Below are 13,641 nucleotides of genomic sequence, written 5' to 3' on the forward strand. Positions count from 1 at the left end.
GGGATAGGTCCCTGTTAGAAAGGAGAGAGGCACTTATCATTGTTAAAAGGAAGCGCAAGGAGCGTCAAGTCTGACAGATATGAGTGCTATACAAGCACCCACTAATATTAAATTATTGGAGGTGAAAAGGGGGCACAATTTTGTTGCAAGATACGGGGCACCACTCAGATTTAAATAGGGGCATAATTTATCAGAGGTGAAAGGGGGTTTTATGAGGAGGAAGAGGCTTTTATTAAAAAGAAAAAGAGGCACATGTTAAGATAAACAGGGCACTTATGGAAGATGAAAAGAGCACTTATCAGTAAGGGAAGGGGCAATTGTCAAAGTAAAACGAGCATCTCTCAGATTTGATTAGGGGCAATTATCGGAGGTGAAGGGGGCACTTATCTGAAGTGACAATAAGTAACTTCTCGTACGTGAAAAGTGTCATTTACCAGAGATAAAAAGGGGAAAGGCTCTCTTTTAATGGGGGCACTTATAAGAATGGAAAAGGGGCAGATGTGAAAGTAAAAGGTGCGCTTATCTTAGTAAAAAAAGGGGGGTTAGTTATTGAAAGGGGAAGGGGCACTTCTTACAATTGAAAAGGGGCACTTGTCAAATTAAAAGGGGCACCTCTCATATTTTAATAGGGCAATTATCAGAGATGAAGGGGGCAAGTACCAAAAATGAAAAGGGGCACTTCTCGTTCCTGAAAAGGTGGACTTACTAGAGATTAAAAAGGGCACTTGTGAGAATGAAAAATAAACACTTATAGCAAAGAAAAATGGGAACTTGTCGAAGGAAAAGGAGCACGTGTCAAAGTGAAAGGGGCACTTTTCCTACGTAAGGGGGCACTTTTGGGGTACTTGAAAAGGTGGAGGCACTGTGCCACACCACCCACTGCCCCCGGAAGCACCGCCTCTGCAGCCAAGGGTTGAGGGTTTGAATCCCAGCCCCAAAAAACAATCAAAACATGTTGTGGCAAGACATTAATCCACTTTTGCCACTCCACCCAGATGTAAATGGGTACCTGACAATTGCTGGAGTAATCAAAATTGCAAGGCCTGCAGGAAGAGTAGAATCAATAAATAAGACGCAGTTATTATTATTTACATGTATATCATATGTTTGTTATGCAATTAAGTAGGATAATCATTTTAAGGGTAGACAAACACAAAAGAGTGCTGTGCCGAAAGAAAACAATTCAATATTCACATATTTTAAAAATAAAATTGCTTAGGGAGATCAAAGCAAAAGGAGAATAAAAAGTAGTTGAGAATACAGGTAGAAGCGAATTGAAATGGAGATAAGAGAGTAGACGAGGAAAAAAATGAGCAGAAGAAAATATAATTAACTATAAAGAAAGTTGGTCGATCAGTTATATTCATTATGTCTCATGAAATTAAATTAAAACAGACTCGGGGAGGATTTCTCATTAAGAAAGTTTGTAAATGCCGTCTTCTAAATACAACAATAGGGGTCAGAGCATTGGTGAGGCGTCACATATTTTCCCAAATAAATGAAAGTCAAGAGAACAAAGCAGCAAAAAGCTTCCACTTTCCTTTTGTTCACCTTTAAACCAATTTCCAGGCGCAGATCCCCACGCCCCACGCCCCCACGCCCCCACGCCCCCACGCCCCCACGCCCCCTAAACAAAATATTCCCATTAACGTTCGGTTTACTCATTCGATCAGAAATGCCTCAGAATGTACCATAGAGCATCTTAATGCTCAAAATTTTCCCTTAAGGGCCATTGGACCTACACGCCGTACTAAGGCTTCGCGCTCGCAACTTCGTACATTTCACGCCCCCCCCCCCCCTTGGAAAATCCTGGATCCGCCCCTGCTTTCATTTCCTCTCTTTTTGTATCGTTCTCTCTTTACCCTTTCACCAACAAAAAAATAAAAACTACATATTCGCTATTCGACGGAGGAATCAGCTACGTCACCACATGTTAATATGTTTTTGCCTCGCTTATAGTATCATGTCAAGAAAGAGAAGAAACGGTTATACATGTACATGATGTATATATATCTCTCCAAACAATATAGTCATCCGAATATATTGACGTCGGCATCTTTGTTTTCGTAAGCAGCTGCTGGTTCGCTAAACTGTTATTCACCCGTCTCTTGATTTTGTTGATTCTTGTACGTTTTCCTTTCGTTCCATATTTTTTCAGGTGTGCATCGCTGTATCAAAAGATAGCTTTTGATAATAATGATAATGTAAACAGATAAATAACCGTCAGTACGTGGATCTAGTGAAAGTTTTTTTTTCGTTCGTTTTCTCATCTCTAGTCCTTTAAAAGTTGAGTTATGTTTTGACTATGACTCTTCTCAAATTAAGGGGACACGAATATATCCAATATTCATAATCATCGGGTTTATTAATAAATTCATGTCAGAAAATGAAATATTCTAATGATTGTGTTGTTCTATTTCCTAAGTGCATTGCATAAAACAACGGAGATAAAGGAATATACAAAAGTCCGCTTTCTTTTTAAAAATAACAAGTTGAATTAAACACTGTCTATTCGCCTGAATTAAACAGTCTTAGCACAGGTTTGTATATTACTGGTTTGATACACTTGTATCATACATTCTATAGAAAGAACACGAGAAGTATTTATTTTGAAGCGTACCGGTCGAGCGAGAATTTTTGTAATATGATTAATCATTTTTAAAAAAAAAAGAGATTTTCCACAGCGGACGAAACGACTAAATTGATGAGAAAAAAATGTGCTTCCTTCGCATCAGATCCAACCGTAAAGAAATTTTTCTCACTTTACTAATATAATTAAATCTTACAGGAAAAGATAAATGTTTCAAACTTGGATGGAGTGGGATGGAAGAGGGATATGGGTTCTTCCCAGCGAAGGTTGAAATTCATGTGATGACTGGTAATTATTATATCTAGAGGGGGGGGGTGCACCTCTTTTAAACCCAATGGTAAACCTTAAGTAGACAGTCAAAATTGTGACCCTTACTTGTGTATTTCTTTCACAATTGTGCCCCCCCATATCCTGGATACACCACTGATTATATTTCTCCCTTTTAAACAACATTTCCTTTTAGAAAGGAAATCATGGGTAACTACCAAAGGATGGAGGAACTTTTTTTGTCATCTTATGAAAAATTTGGAAATCGAAACTCAGGCTATTCTTAAAGGGTGAATTTTTTTTTATTTTGCCGACTTTTGAAAGACTGAAATAAGGATACGCTCTGTCTGAAGTATCCCGACGTGACAGGTCTTGAAAAGGGGCTCCCCACTCATTTCCATAGAACCTGAAAACACATAGGCCTATAAATAAATTAGATACTTAGTCGGACGGTAGCGTGAGTCCCATGCTAGGCCTGGGATTCGAGATGGATCGAGTGGACATTTTGGGAAAATATCAATACTTAATTATTGGTCTTTGAGAGCAATGTGGTCATGAGTGACTTCCATACACACAAATGTCGTAACCATGGTATATGAGTTTTGTAAGTGAAAATTAATTTCCCCTGGCCTGTCACACCTACGCTCGCGAGCCAGCACAAACAATGTTCCCATCCTTTTTTCTTCTAAAAAATGATAGCAATCGAAGGGTCAATTATAACGTTGTCACATACTGTTCAACGTCCTCCATCCTGTCCGTCTCTCTCTCCCCTTTTCTCCTTCACCCACCACGGCCCCCCTCTCTATCTCTATCTCCCTCACACACAGAGGCGGCAGAGCGACTTCCAAAGTGGGGGGGGGGGGGCACCAACAAAAAAGGGAACTTTCTGGAGAGAAAAAGGGCACCTTCAAAGGGACATCTCAATGCGAAAATATACCATTTTTTAGACATTGGTATATACCCCTATATTGTGATTACGTTATCAGGGATGATTTCAATACATCATAAAAGATATTGCTTAAGCATCATACTTTGCAGTTTGGTGTGATGGTCTGAAAATTTATTTGTGAGCACATTCTCATAACGGAAGACTGAAAAGACGTTTGATAAGTTACATAATTATAACATCCTTAACTACGAGCGAGCGTAGCGAGCGAGCTTTTGGGGGGAAACTGCTCTTAGTCTTAGTCGCTTGAAATTAGGGGCATGTTTAATGATGAGAGGAAAAGGGGACACATATCGAAAGGGTTAAGACACTTATTAGAAAAGAAAAGGAGCAAAGTACAAGCAAAGTACAAAGGGTAATTATCAGAGGTGAAAATTAAGTGGGACTATCGCATCTGAAAAGGGGCACTGACCAGGCATGAAAAGAGGCATTTATGAGAATGAAAAAGGGGCACTAATGATAAAGGGAAATGTGGATTTGTTGAAAGAAAAGGGGCACCGATCAGATTTTAATAGGGGCATTTATCGGAGATGAAAGGGGGCTTTTATGAGAAAGGGGAAGTGGCTCTTATTAAAAAGAAAAAGAGGCACATGTTAAAATAAACGGGGTACTTATCAAAGATGAAAGGGAGTAATTATGAAAAGGGGAAGGGACACTTATAAAAAAGGAAAAAGAGCATTTATTAGGAGATAAAAGGGGCATTTATAAGAGATGAAAAGAGCACTTATCAGGAGGGGAAGAGGCACTTGTCAAAGTAAATGAGTATCTCTCCGAATTGAATAGGGTCATTTACAAGAGATGAAAAGGGGCACTTATGAGAATGAGAAGAAAATATTTTCATAGATGAAAAGGAGCACTTATGAGAAGGGAAAGGGGAACTTGTCAAAGCGAAAGGGAACCTCTCAGATTTGAATAGGGCAATTATCAGAGGTGAAGGGCTTATCAAAAGTGAAAAGGGGAACTTACTGGAGATTAAAAAAGGCACTTATGAGAATGTACATTGGACACTTATTGTAAAGGAAAATGGGAACTTGTCAAAGGAAAAGTGGAGCGTGTAAAAATAAAAGGGATAATGAGGGGAAGGGGCAATTTTTAAAAATTAATAGGGGCACTTTTCAAAGTAAAAGGGGCACTTTTCGTATGTAAAATGGGGCACTTCTTACAAATTTAAAGGGGCACTTTTCCTATGAGAAAGGGGGCACTTTCGGGGTTCTCGAAAAAGTGGGGGCACTGCCCACCTGCCCCCAGGAGCGCCGCCTCTGCTCACACATTCTCTCTAGGTACCCTTCCCCCTTTTTTTCTCTCTCATTCTGTCACCTCTTACACACCCTAAATATATCTTGTGCGCTCCCGAGGGCCCCCATCTCCCTCCCCATCTCTCTCTCTCTCTCTCTCTCTCTCTCTCTCTCTCTCTCTCTCTCTCCTGTTTTCCTTTCAGTTTCTCTCTCTCCATCTTTTTCCTTCTCCCCTACGCACCCTTGTTGATTTAATGATATCATAAAAAATAAGAACAATGCAACTTTATTGATACTGAATGTGCATAGGCCAAATTATGAGCCTTTAAGCTATAGGCTAATTTGGTTTTTCGTATGCCCTTCTCTCTCGCGAATTTGTTGTCGCCAGGGCAGTATTATAATCATAATATTAACAAAAAAGACAAAATTATAGACTCACACATACTTGGCACATTGATTAACACCGTCATGGTCATATACATTCCTTGAATATATCGTAAATTAAGTTCACTACATCTGCTTTTAAATTACTCCGCTTTTCCCTACAAACCATTTTGATTGTTGAGGCAATTCCCCTTTGAAAACATACCTGTAGCCTATAAGCCTAATATAGCCTGTAAAAATGATAATGAATACAATTAAACAATTAGGGCATATAAATACACCAATATGAGCATCAAACAGTAACATTGGGATAAACTTTTTGTCTAGCCTTGTAAAAAACATTGTACAGCCATTATTGTTTTCATTAGAATATGTTTGGTAAGAACGAATAAAGAACTCTACAGTATACAGGATTTATTTTAAAAAAGCTATGTACAAGTCTCCAGTTCTAGTACTATATAGCCTATAGCTAAGGGGGAAGGGGGATGTTAGAAATTCTCCCAGTTACTATAGGGGTACGCATTATGCAATATCAATTAATCTTCCCTCCACCTTGCAGTGGAGTTAGGCAAGTGAATAATGATAGGTTCGGGGTAAAGGTGAATGGTGTACGTTGATCCACATGTATTGTATTTAAAAAAATAAAAAATAAATCGTAATTTTCATACTTCATCAAAATAGAATGTGATTAATCAAAGAACACAAAAAGGGCAAGGCGACTGTCTTTTAACATGTTTATGACGGCCGTATTGGCAGAAAGGATAGATTGACACAACCTTTGTGCTTAACCCCCCATCCTGCCTCTCCTTATTGATGCAATCATGAAAAGAAAGATGTACGATTAGGAGTCTTTGTACCCAAAGGCAAATATATCTAGATTCAGATCTGATCCATCATAATGTCATGCATATATTGATAGAATATATAATTGTAATTGGAGAAAATAATGAACAGCAAGTATAATGAATCTGCACTACTTGACAAAGATGATAAAAGCTAGAACAAAAGTGTGAAAGTTTGACAGAAGAAACTCGCTCAAGAAGAAGTGGAAGCTGAAGTGACGTCACACGTAGAGAACGATGGGATACATGGTCATGGAACACACAGGACTGCAATGGCGAGCCTAGAAAGAAGTAGTCCATCGATGTTTCTGGGCCAGTCCTGGTCCAGTTGGGCCGATAAGGTCACAAATCAGGAAGATGAAGGTAAAGTATACTTTCTAAGCAATATATTGAACCCTCGTTCGTGTTATTTTATACTTGATTAGTGTTCAAAAAGTAGTTGGAAACCTCTTGTTGATCGTATGTTTTCCCGCTAATCTCCATTCTTAGATGCAGAAAACGACGAGAAAAGTGACAGGACAGGTGAAGAAATGGTGCCTGAAATGTCGCGAGAAAAGGAGGAGCCACAAGTAATGAGGCTGAAGATGGAGGGTATCCTTTTTTAATCACTTAGTATGAATTTTTTAATATGTTTTTATTTTATTATGGTCAAATTCTTCGTCCGAAAATGCCATGTTGTAGAGTAATTATTGACACAACATGACTAAAATGTCTACATGTGGGACCACAAATAAATTCATTGCCTTTGGTGCTGTTTGCACGCGAATGATACGCAGCCGCGAATATTGAATGCCTGTTGTTTGTTGACAATCATTCATCGCGGCTTGTACAGCTGACGATTGCCATCCATATTCGATCAAATGTACCTTAGATCTAAACAGTCAGAAATCAGAATGAAGTTAAGTTATGTGATTATTTATATCATTGATTAGAATATGTTCTAAGTTTGAAGGTTAGATCCAGTTTTATGTCTGAAAGACTGAAGTGAAAATACAGAAATGTTTGAAACTTAAATCTTTTTAAATCATATTTAAGACTCAAGAGTTGGATTAAGCTAGGAAATTATGACATTGTCTTACTTGCACTGACATCTCATTAAAAGGTGTATAAATTTCACAACATTCATCTCAATGTGATGTTCATGAACTTAAGTTTATGATGGTTCTTTTCCTTAACTTTGGTGAGATCTGAGACGCTGTCCCAATTTTGTGTTGCCTAAGAAGTTGAGATCGTTGAATTTCTAGTATACTATTTAGAATCTAGATTAGTTTCCAAATTATTTTTTCTTCAGCCATCATGGGAGCTCCTTTTGCATTTTAGATAGTGAAATCTAAATTTCCTTGTAACATATAAACCAGCCCTTCTTAACTGGCGACCAGACTTGGTGGATAATATAAATCATTAACGTGTGTACAGGTATTAGGTCTGCACACAGCGAACCCGTAGGCCAATCAAGAAATACCCCCTCGTCTGTTGAGAGTCTTCGGGTGACGGAAAAGTGAGATAATGGCTTAACCGTGTGGGGGCATGGGGGGAAAACGCAGTAAGTTACATAAGGCCTGGTGGTCAAAAAATTTAAGGCTAATTCTAGTGATTGACAGCACCTCTTATTGGGTACCCGAACGGTGTTGAATTCCCCATGAGAGCTAACTACTGAGTGTCTTTAACACAGGTCACTACGTGCTAACGTGAATCGTGGTTTTTATCGAAGATGATGTCCAGTAAGTTTTTGTGCGTTTGTTTTTATTTCACTGATTCAAACAACCAATCTACTGCAGGATAAACAATCCAGAATAAATCATAGCAATTTTCTCTTAAAATACAATTCCCATACCAGAGCTCAAGATTAGCTTTAAGTGTGAAAAAGCCCCCTCCTTTATTTTCCTCATTGCTTCTGTATACTTCCTGGTTGATAAACCTATACTATGGCATGCTTCCATGCTTTTTTTGCTTTTTGTAATCATTAAAATATGCTTCATACATTAATTATAACATTTTCAATAATCTACAATGCATGTTGAATCTTCAATACATTCTGGGGAAAAGGTTGTTTAGTGATCCTTGCATGCCTTGAATAAAACCAACTTTATGACAGTCGTACATGTATCTCAATTTGCAAACCAAGGAGATGTCATAGAGCTTACAAGCTTCTTTCAAAGAGAGCTGGCAATCAACTATTCGCTTTTAAAAAACATAGTTGGTTTAGAGGAGTGAGAAGTCCCTTGTCACCTAAGTTTTATTTTTAGTAAGATGGTTTGCAAAACTCTAAGGAACAGTATTAGGATGTCTGTGATATTTTGTTTTTAGCAGATTCTTGTCCTTTTGGGTCTCTCGTTCTAAACATGGAGTCTATTTTAGATGTGTGTCACTTCTTTTATTTGTTCAGGGTCATAGTTAAGGAGTAAACCTACTAATTTGTTCCCGCTGATTGCTTTAATTGTAAGCATTTGCCATATACTCTGAAAGGCCAAGACTAGTTTGACTTTGTAGGATGGTGCTCGAGTGCAACAATTTTGATGTAAAGAGTCATTGCAATGATGAAACTGAGTCTTATTCTGTCTCCCATCCCCCTTGCTGTGCACTTGTTCAATGAAACGTTTGCTTCAAAATTCCAAGAATTGGGTCAAGTTTTTTCTTCGTCATACTTCATCAAGGAGATTTCATGGAGATGACAAGGTGTTTCACAGAGGGCTGGCAATCAACTATTGGCTGAAAGTTAAAAAAGTTGACAAGTCTTTTGTTGTGTAAGTTGTTATTGGTCTTCAGAAACACGGTTCGTGGCCACCTTGCTCTACAAACCCACATTCCATAGATAGCATGCTAACTGAGATAGCTATGATTTTGTACATGTGTTCGCATAACTGGTTATTGAGAAATGCTATGGCAATATGAAATCACTTTTCACCCAAAGAAAATTATATTCTAACCCTTGCCCTTTGTAAATTTTGGCACTGGAATTCAAAGGACTTATGGGACATGTTGAAACAGATATCTTCTTGTAAGCCTACATTGTATAGTATACTAATATATAATGCCACAAATGGTCCAAGTCTGCAAGCACAGTCTCTTATATGACTCGTCACCTTTAGTAAGAGCCTAGATAAGACAGTCTTTGCCTTGTCAGAAGCGGCTAAAGTACAGTACAGAGCCTATTGGAGCCTCATAGTGCAGACACCTTTAAAGGTGGGGTGACATCAAATATAAGTTGATTCCTGTTGATGTGCAGAGCTGCATACAACTCATATTTTGTTATTCAAACATCTAAATATATTTTTTTTCATAGATTTTTAAATATTTTAAAAAATAATTTTCTCAGACCTGCTAAGCTCCACCCTAAAAAATGCTCCAGATCTCATTCAGCTTGTGACATTTAAAGGTCAATTCCTGTCGAGAAAAAGAATTTTTCAGCAGCTTAACAATAAATTAATGGATGAAACCAAGCATGAATTTTTTTTTTTAATGTCGGATATTTCAAAATTTGAAACTATTAAATTTGCCGCACAAAATCCAGATAGACCATGTGACCGTGTGACGTTGCACCCTCACATTATACTGACCGATCTAGCTCGAGCTGAGTTTTGTATACAGGCAGGATCTACTCGTTCCTCTCGTCATCATTACAGCCCAGACATCGAAGGCATTATTCGCCCGCTCTCTGCCAGCACTTTGGTGGGGTCGTGCTCCGGCGGCCGTTCAATTTGCTCATTACACAATTTTCAGAGGTGGAGTACGGCGATAATGCCTCCAAAATCCACTTTGAAAAAAATATGTTTTATTTCCAATGATTATGGATAGGTTTGGATTAGGAGCTAGATTGTGGTTAGGAATTAAGGTAAGTGGTAGAATTTAAGATGCCATATGATTCCCAAACATAAAATTTGGAGCTTTACGAAACTACATTAGGCCCTTGATCAGTGCCGTAGATGTAGTCTGTCATACCGGAGTCTAGAAATATTATTATTGGAGCTTATTTTATGACAAGTTTTTTTAGGCATTTGACACTTATGTCTTTCTGATGGGCTAAGCATAAAAAATGACAAGGGTTTGTGGTTGCAAACTAAGAGGGTCTGTTGGAAAATGTGCTGCTTGAGGTAACACGACTATGACTATTTTCATGAGGGGCACATCCCCAAAGGAAAGTGGTCATCCTCACACCACAGAGGGCCCCATAGACCATAGTTGATCAGAATGTCTAATTCTGCATTCATACTGGATTTCAAATTTTGTGGGAGATTTGAGGCGGGACACTTACCCGGCTCAGTCTTGCCTTAAACACATTCATAGTTAACCGGCCCTTGACCCACCTTAAATTTTATCAGCGCATTCAGACCGGAAGGGTCAGTCCGCGTTAAACCATGTGTGGTTGTTTCAAAGTGCAGGAATTTCCCTGTAGTATGTATAAACAATAACAGCGTGTAGTTTAACCCGCCTCGAAAGCCAGGCAGGTTCAGAACTTGGCGATGTCTGGCTCACGATCTACCTTCAAACTCTGACCAAATCGCCATCGGCGGTGGTTTAGTTTTGTGTGGGTCGAAGGTCAGACGGGACTGACCCGCCATAGTTTTGTGCTGGACGTAGTATTAAACTGAAAATGTTCTGGCATTTGTCTGGCCTCGGCCTACATGTAATAACAAGTATGATAAGGAAACATCAGGTGCAGGATGGAGTTTTCAGCCTGTAATAAATCTTCACTTCTTCTGAATACAGTCTGACAGTAATGATTTTTATTTTAGTTACATTTTGTATTATATGCAGAGGAGTACAGTCATTGGTGAATCAGAGAGTTTGTCCTACCAATTGTCCACATGTGCCACATATTGTAATTTATTGATGATTTATATGAGCACCTTACTTTATATTGTATTCACTTACGAAGCAAGTTATTCGGCAGACAGATAATATCATTTGTCTGCAGAATGACTTGCTTCTCACATCCAATCCGCAATGCTCTTGCATTTTTCTCTAGTGTATCTTCTGAAAGATAGGACAAAGTTGTGGATTGAAGAATTGTTGACTATGTGAGCTGTGTTTGATCTTTTGGACTGCAGTCCAGTCATGTTTAAATTTCTTCGGTGTAGTAGTAGTGTTCAAATCTTTCCTGGAATATCAGGACGTAGGTGGAATACTGTATGCTTTCTTGTGCATTTAAAAAATTAAAAAAAGTCAAAAACTGTGAACCAGAGCATCACCAAAAAGTTTATGAAATGGTTTAATTTGTTGAAACAGCAGACTCTCACTGAGAGCTCTGTTTGGCCAATCAAGTATTTCACTGCATATCAGTTTAACTAATTATACAACACCTACTAAGATTCTTGCAATCATTCTCCAGGGGTGCAATCCCATTTGATCAATTTGCACCATTGCACTCTGACGTCACTAACGATGTACAAAGTATATTGTGAGGTTAGTGACTTCACCGTGCAACGGAACAAATGGAACAAGCGAAATTGGACATAATAATAGTAATATTGGATTCTTATATAGCGCATGTATCGACCTTGCAAGGTCCTCAAGGCGCTCCAACATTACCTGGCTATGCTAGGCTGCCGATTTTGACGCTCACAGCATTTTAAGGAATTCCCTCCTACCGGTACCCATTTAACACCTTGCCAAAGGACATAAGTGCCACAGCGGGATTCGAACCGCGGACCTTGTGATCGACAGTCCGGCGACGTATCCACTCATCCACGACATCAACTGGCATGAAACATCAGTCTTGGGTTTATGCGTTGATATCAGGCAAGGAGAGGGCATGGGAAGGCGTGGATAGACTTAGAGACTTAGATATGGTGGCAGCAGCATAGACTGTAAATCTAATGGACAGGCAACTGTCTATGCATTTTGTACAGGAGTAGCTGTAGGTACTTGCTGTCGATGACCTTGGCTTGGGATATTTAACTGTTTGCAGAGGTCTCATCAGTTCCAATGATGGAGAGCCTTTCTCTTGATATTATCCAGTATGTTTTAGATGTGTTGCTCAAGGAATTTAATAATGAAAGTGAAATTTATAGTGAAGAATGCTCCATGTCACTTGGTACTTGTGATTTGCACACTATTGATCTTCCTGCAGTGTTCAGTTGTTTGGCAACCTCCCTCTGTGCACCTATCTTCTGGCAAGCTCTTGTAGATATAGATGGCAGATGTTTGGCCCACTGCAGCTTGCTGCTAGGGTTACACCTAAAGTCCTGAGCTAGTCCTTAAGTTCTAATCTGTGATTACCAAACTGTATATTCGGGGTCGGTGGGTTTTTCCCCTTTGGTACATCACCATAGCTTTATACTCTGCATGCAGCAGATTGCTGATGTTTAGGGTTGAACAATGCCATCATCACAGCTTCATACCTCCACAAATTTCAAGGGATTCCAAATGGAGCTTAATATTGAGGGGTCAGTGACACAAAGACGTAACTCCATTTTGGCCATTTTGAGAAAAAGTGGTTTATGTGTCAATGAGCACTGGGGCCTTAAGGAGTTAAGTCTATGTTTCACTAGCCATTGACTTCAATGGGGTGTTGGGTGGAGTTAAATTCTTTGTGTTTCCTGGAAAGCCCATATTTATCTGAACATTTTTGATATCAAATACTCATTTTGGAAAATATGGTGTTTCCTGGAAAGCCCATATTTATCTGAACATTTTTTATATCAAATACTCATTTTGGAAAATATGGTGTTACGTCTTTGTGTCACTGAACCCTTGATATGAATCATACAGTTTGATGGGTCCTTTTTGAAGGGTGGGGGGGGGGGGGGTGGTTGTTAAGTATGTAAGTCCATGCAGTGAAAGCATAGTTCGAAAAAGAAACCATATTGATGATTTTTACATGCCATGAATGAAACTTCATTAAGTTTACCATGTGTGCTTGTGCCATTAAAACTGAATTGGTGAATGTGCATTTTCTGTCCTAAGAAGTAGTGTCAAGGAGTTCAGTGGAACTTCTAGCATAGTCTCAATCTGACACTTTTGTAGAATTGAATGTCTGTTATGTATGTGTACAGATATACATATATATGAACATTTTTACGCTTTAAAGTTTGCTCCAAGCACAAAGTGGTATGCAGGCATGTCATTAAATTTAATTTTTAAGTGATAAATATCAGACTGAAAATTGAAATTAAAGGTTTTGTCCTTAAGTACTACTCAATAAACACTTATTCTGATCATCCAATTAAAAAAATATGTTTAAAGCATAAGGAGCGATAAGTTACTATCTCGGGTACTTGTTTTACATTCACAAATTTTGATTTTCATCCGATGACAAGAAAAATGGTTACAATAAAGGGGATGTAATGCCCTAAATAACAAAAATAAGGTACTTATATTTTCCATTTTTAAGTTATGTATACTTGGTTTAAATCTATTGTTTCTGAAGTAGATATG

General features: G+C 38.6%; 1 protein-coding gene across 3 annotated transcripts in view; it reads left to right on the forward strand.

The window, feature by feature from the left end:
* The first annotated feature begins 6,486 nt into the window (after positions 1-6,486).
* LOC576361 (ataxin-7-like protein 1) overlaps positions 6,487-13,641 on the forward strand; it is a 44,031-nt gene continuing 36,876 nt past the window's right edge. For all 3 annotated transcript variants that reach the window (XM_776676.5, XM_011683703.2, XM_031000142.1), the window contains exons 1-2: positions 6,487-6,627; positions 6,754-6,855. In XM_776676.5, the coding sequence (XP_781769.3) occupies positions 6,537-6,627; positions 6,754-6,855 (193 nt within the window). In that variant the 5' untranslated portion in view covers positions 6,487-6,536. The remainder of the gene's footprint in view (positions 6,628-6,753; positions 6,856-13,641) is intronic.

The sequence above is a fragment of the Strongylocentrotus purpuratus genome, unplaced genomic scaffold (assembly GCF_000002235.5).
Source record: "Strongylocentrotus purpuratus isolate Spur 01 unplaced genomic scaffold, Spur_5.0 spur5_scaffold_6, whole genome shotgun sequence".
Taxonomy (NCBI): Eukaryota; Metazoa; Echinodermata; class Echinoidea; order Camarodonta; family Strongylocentrotidae; genus Strongylocentrotus; species Strongylocentrotus purpuratus.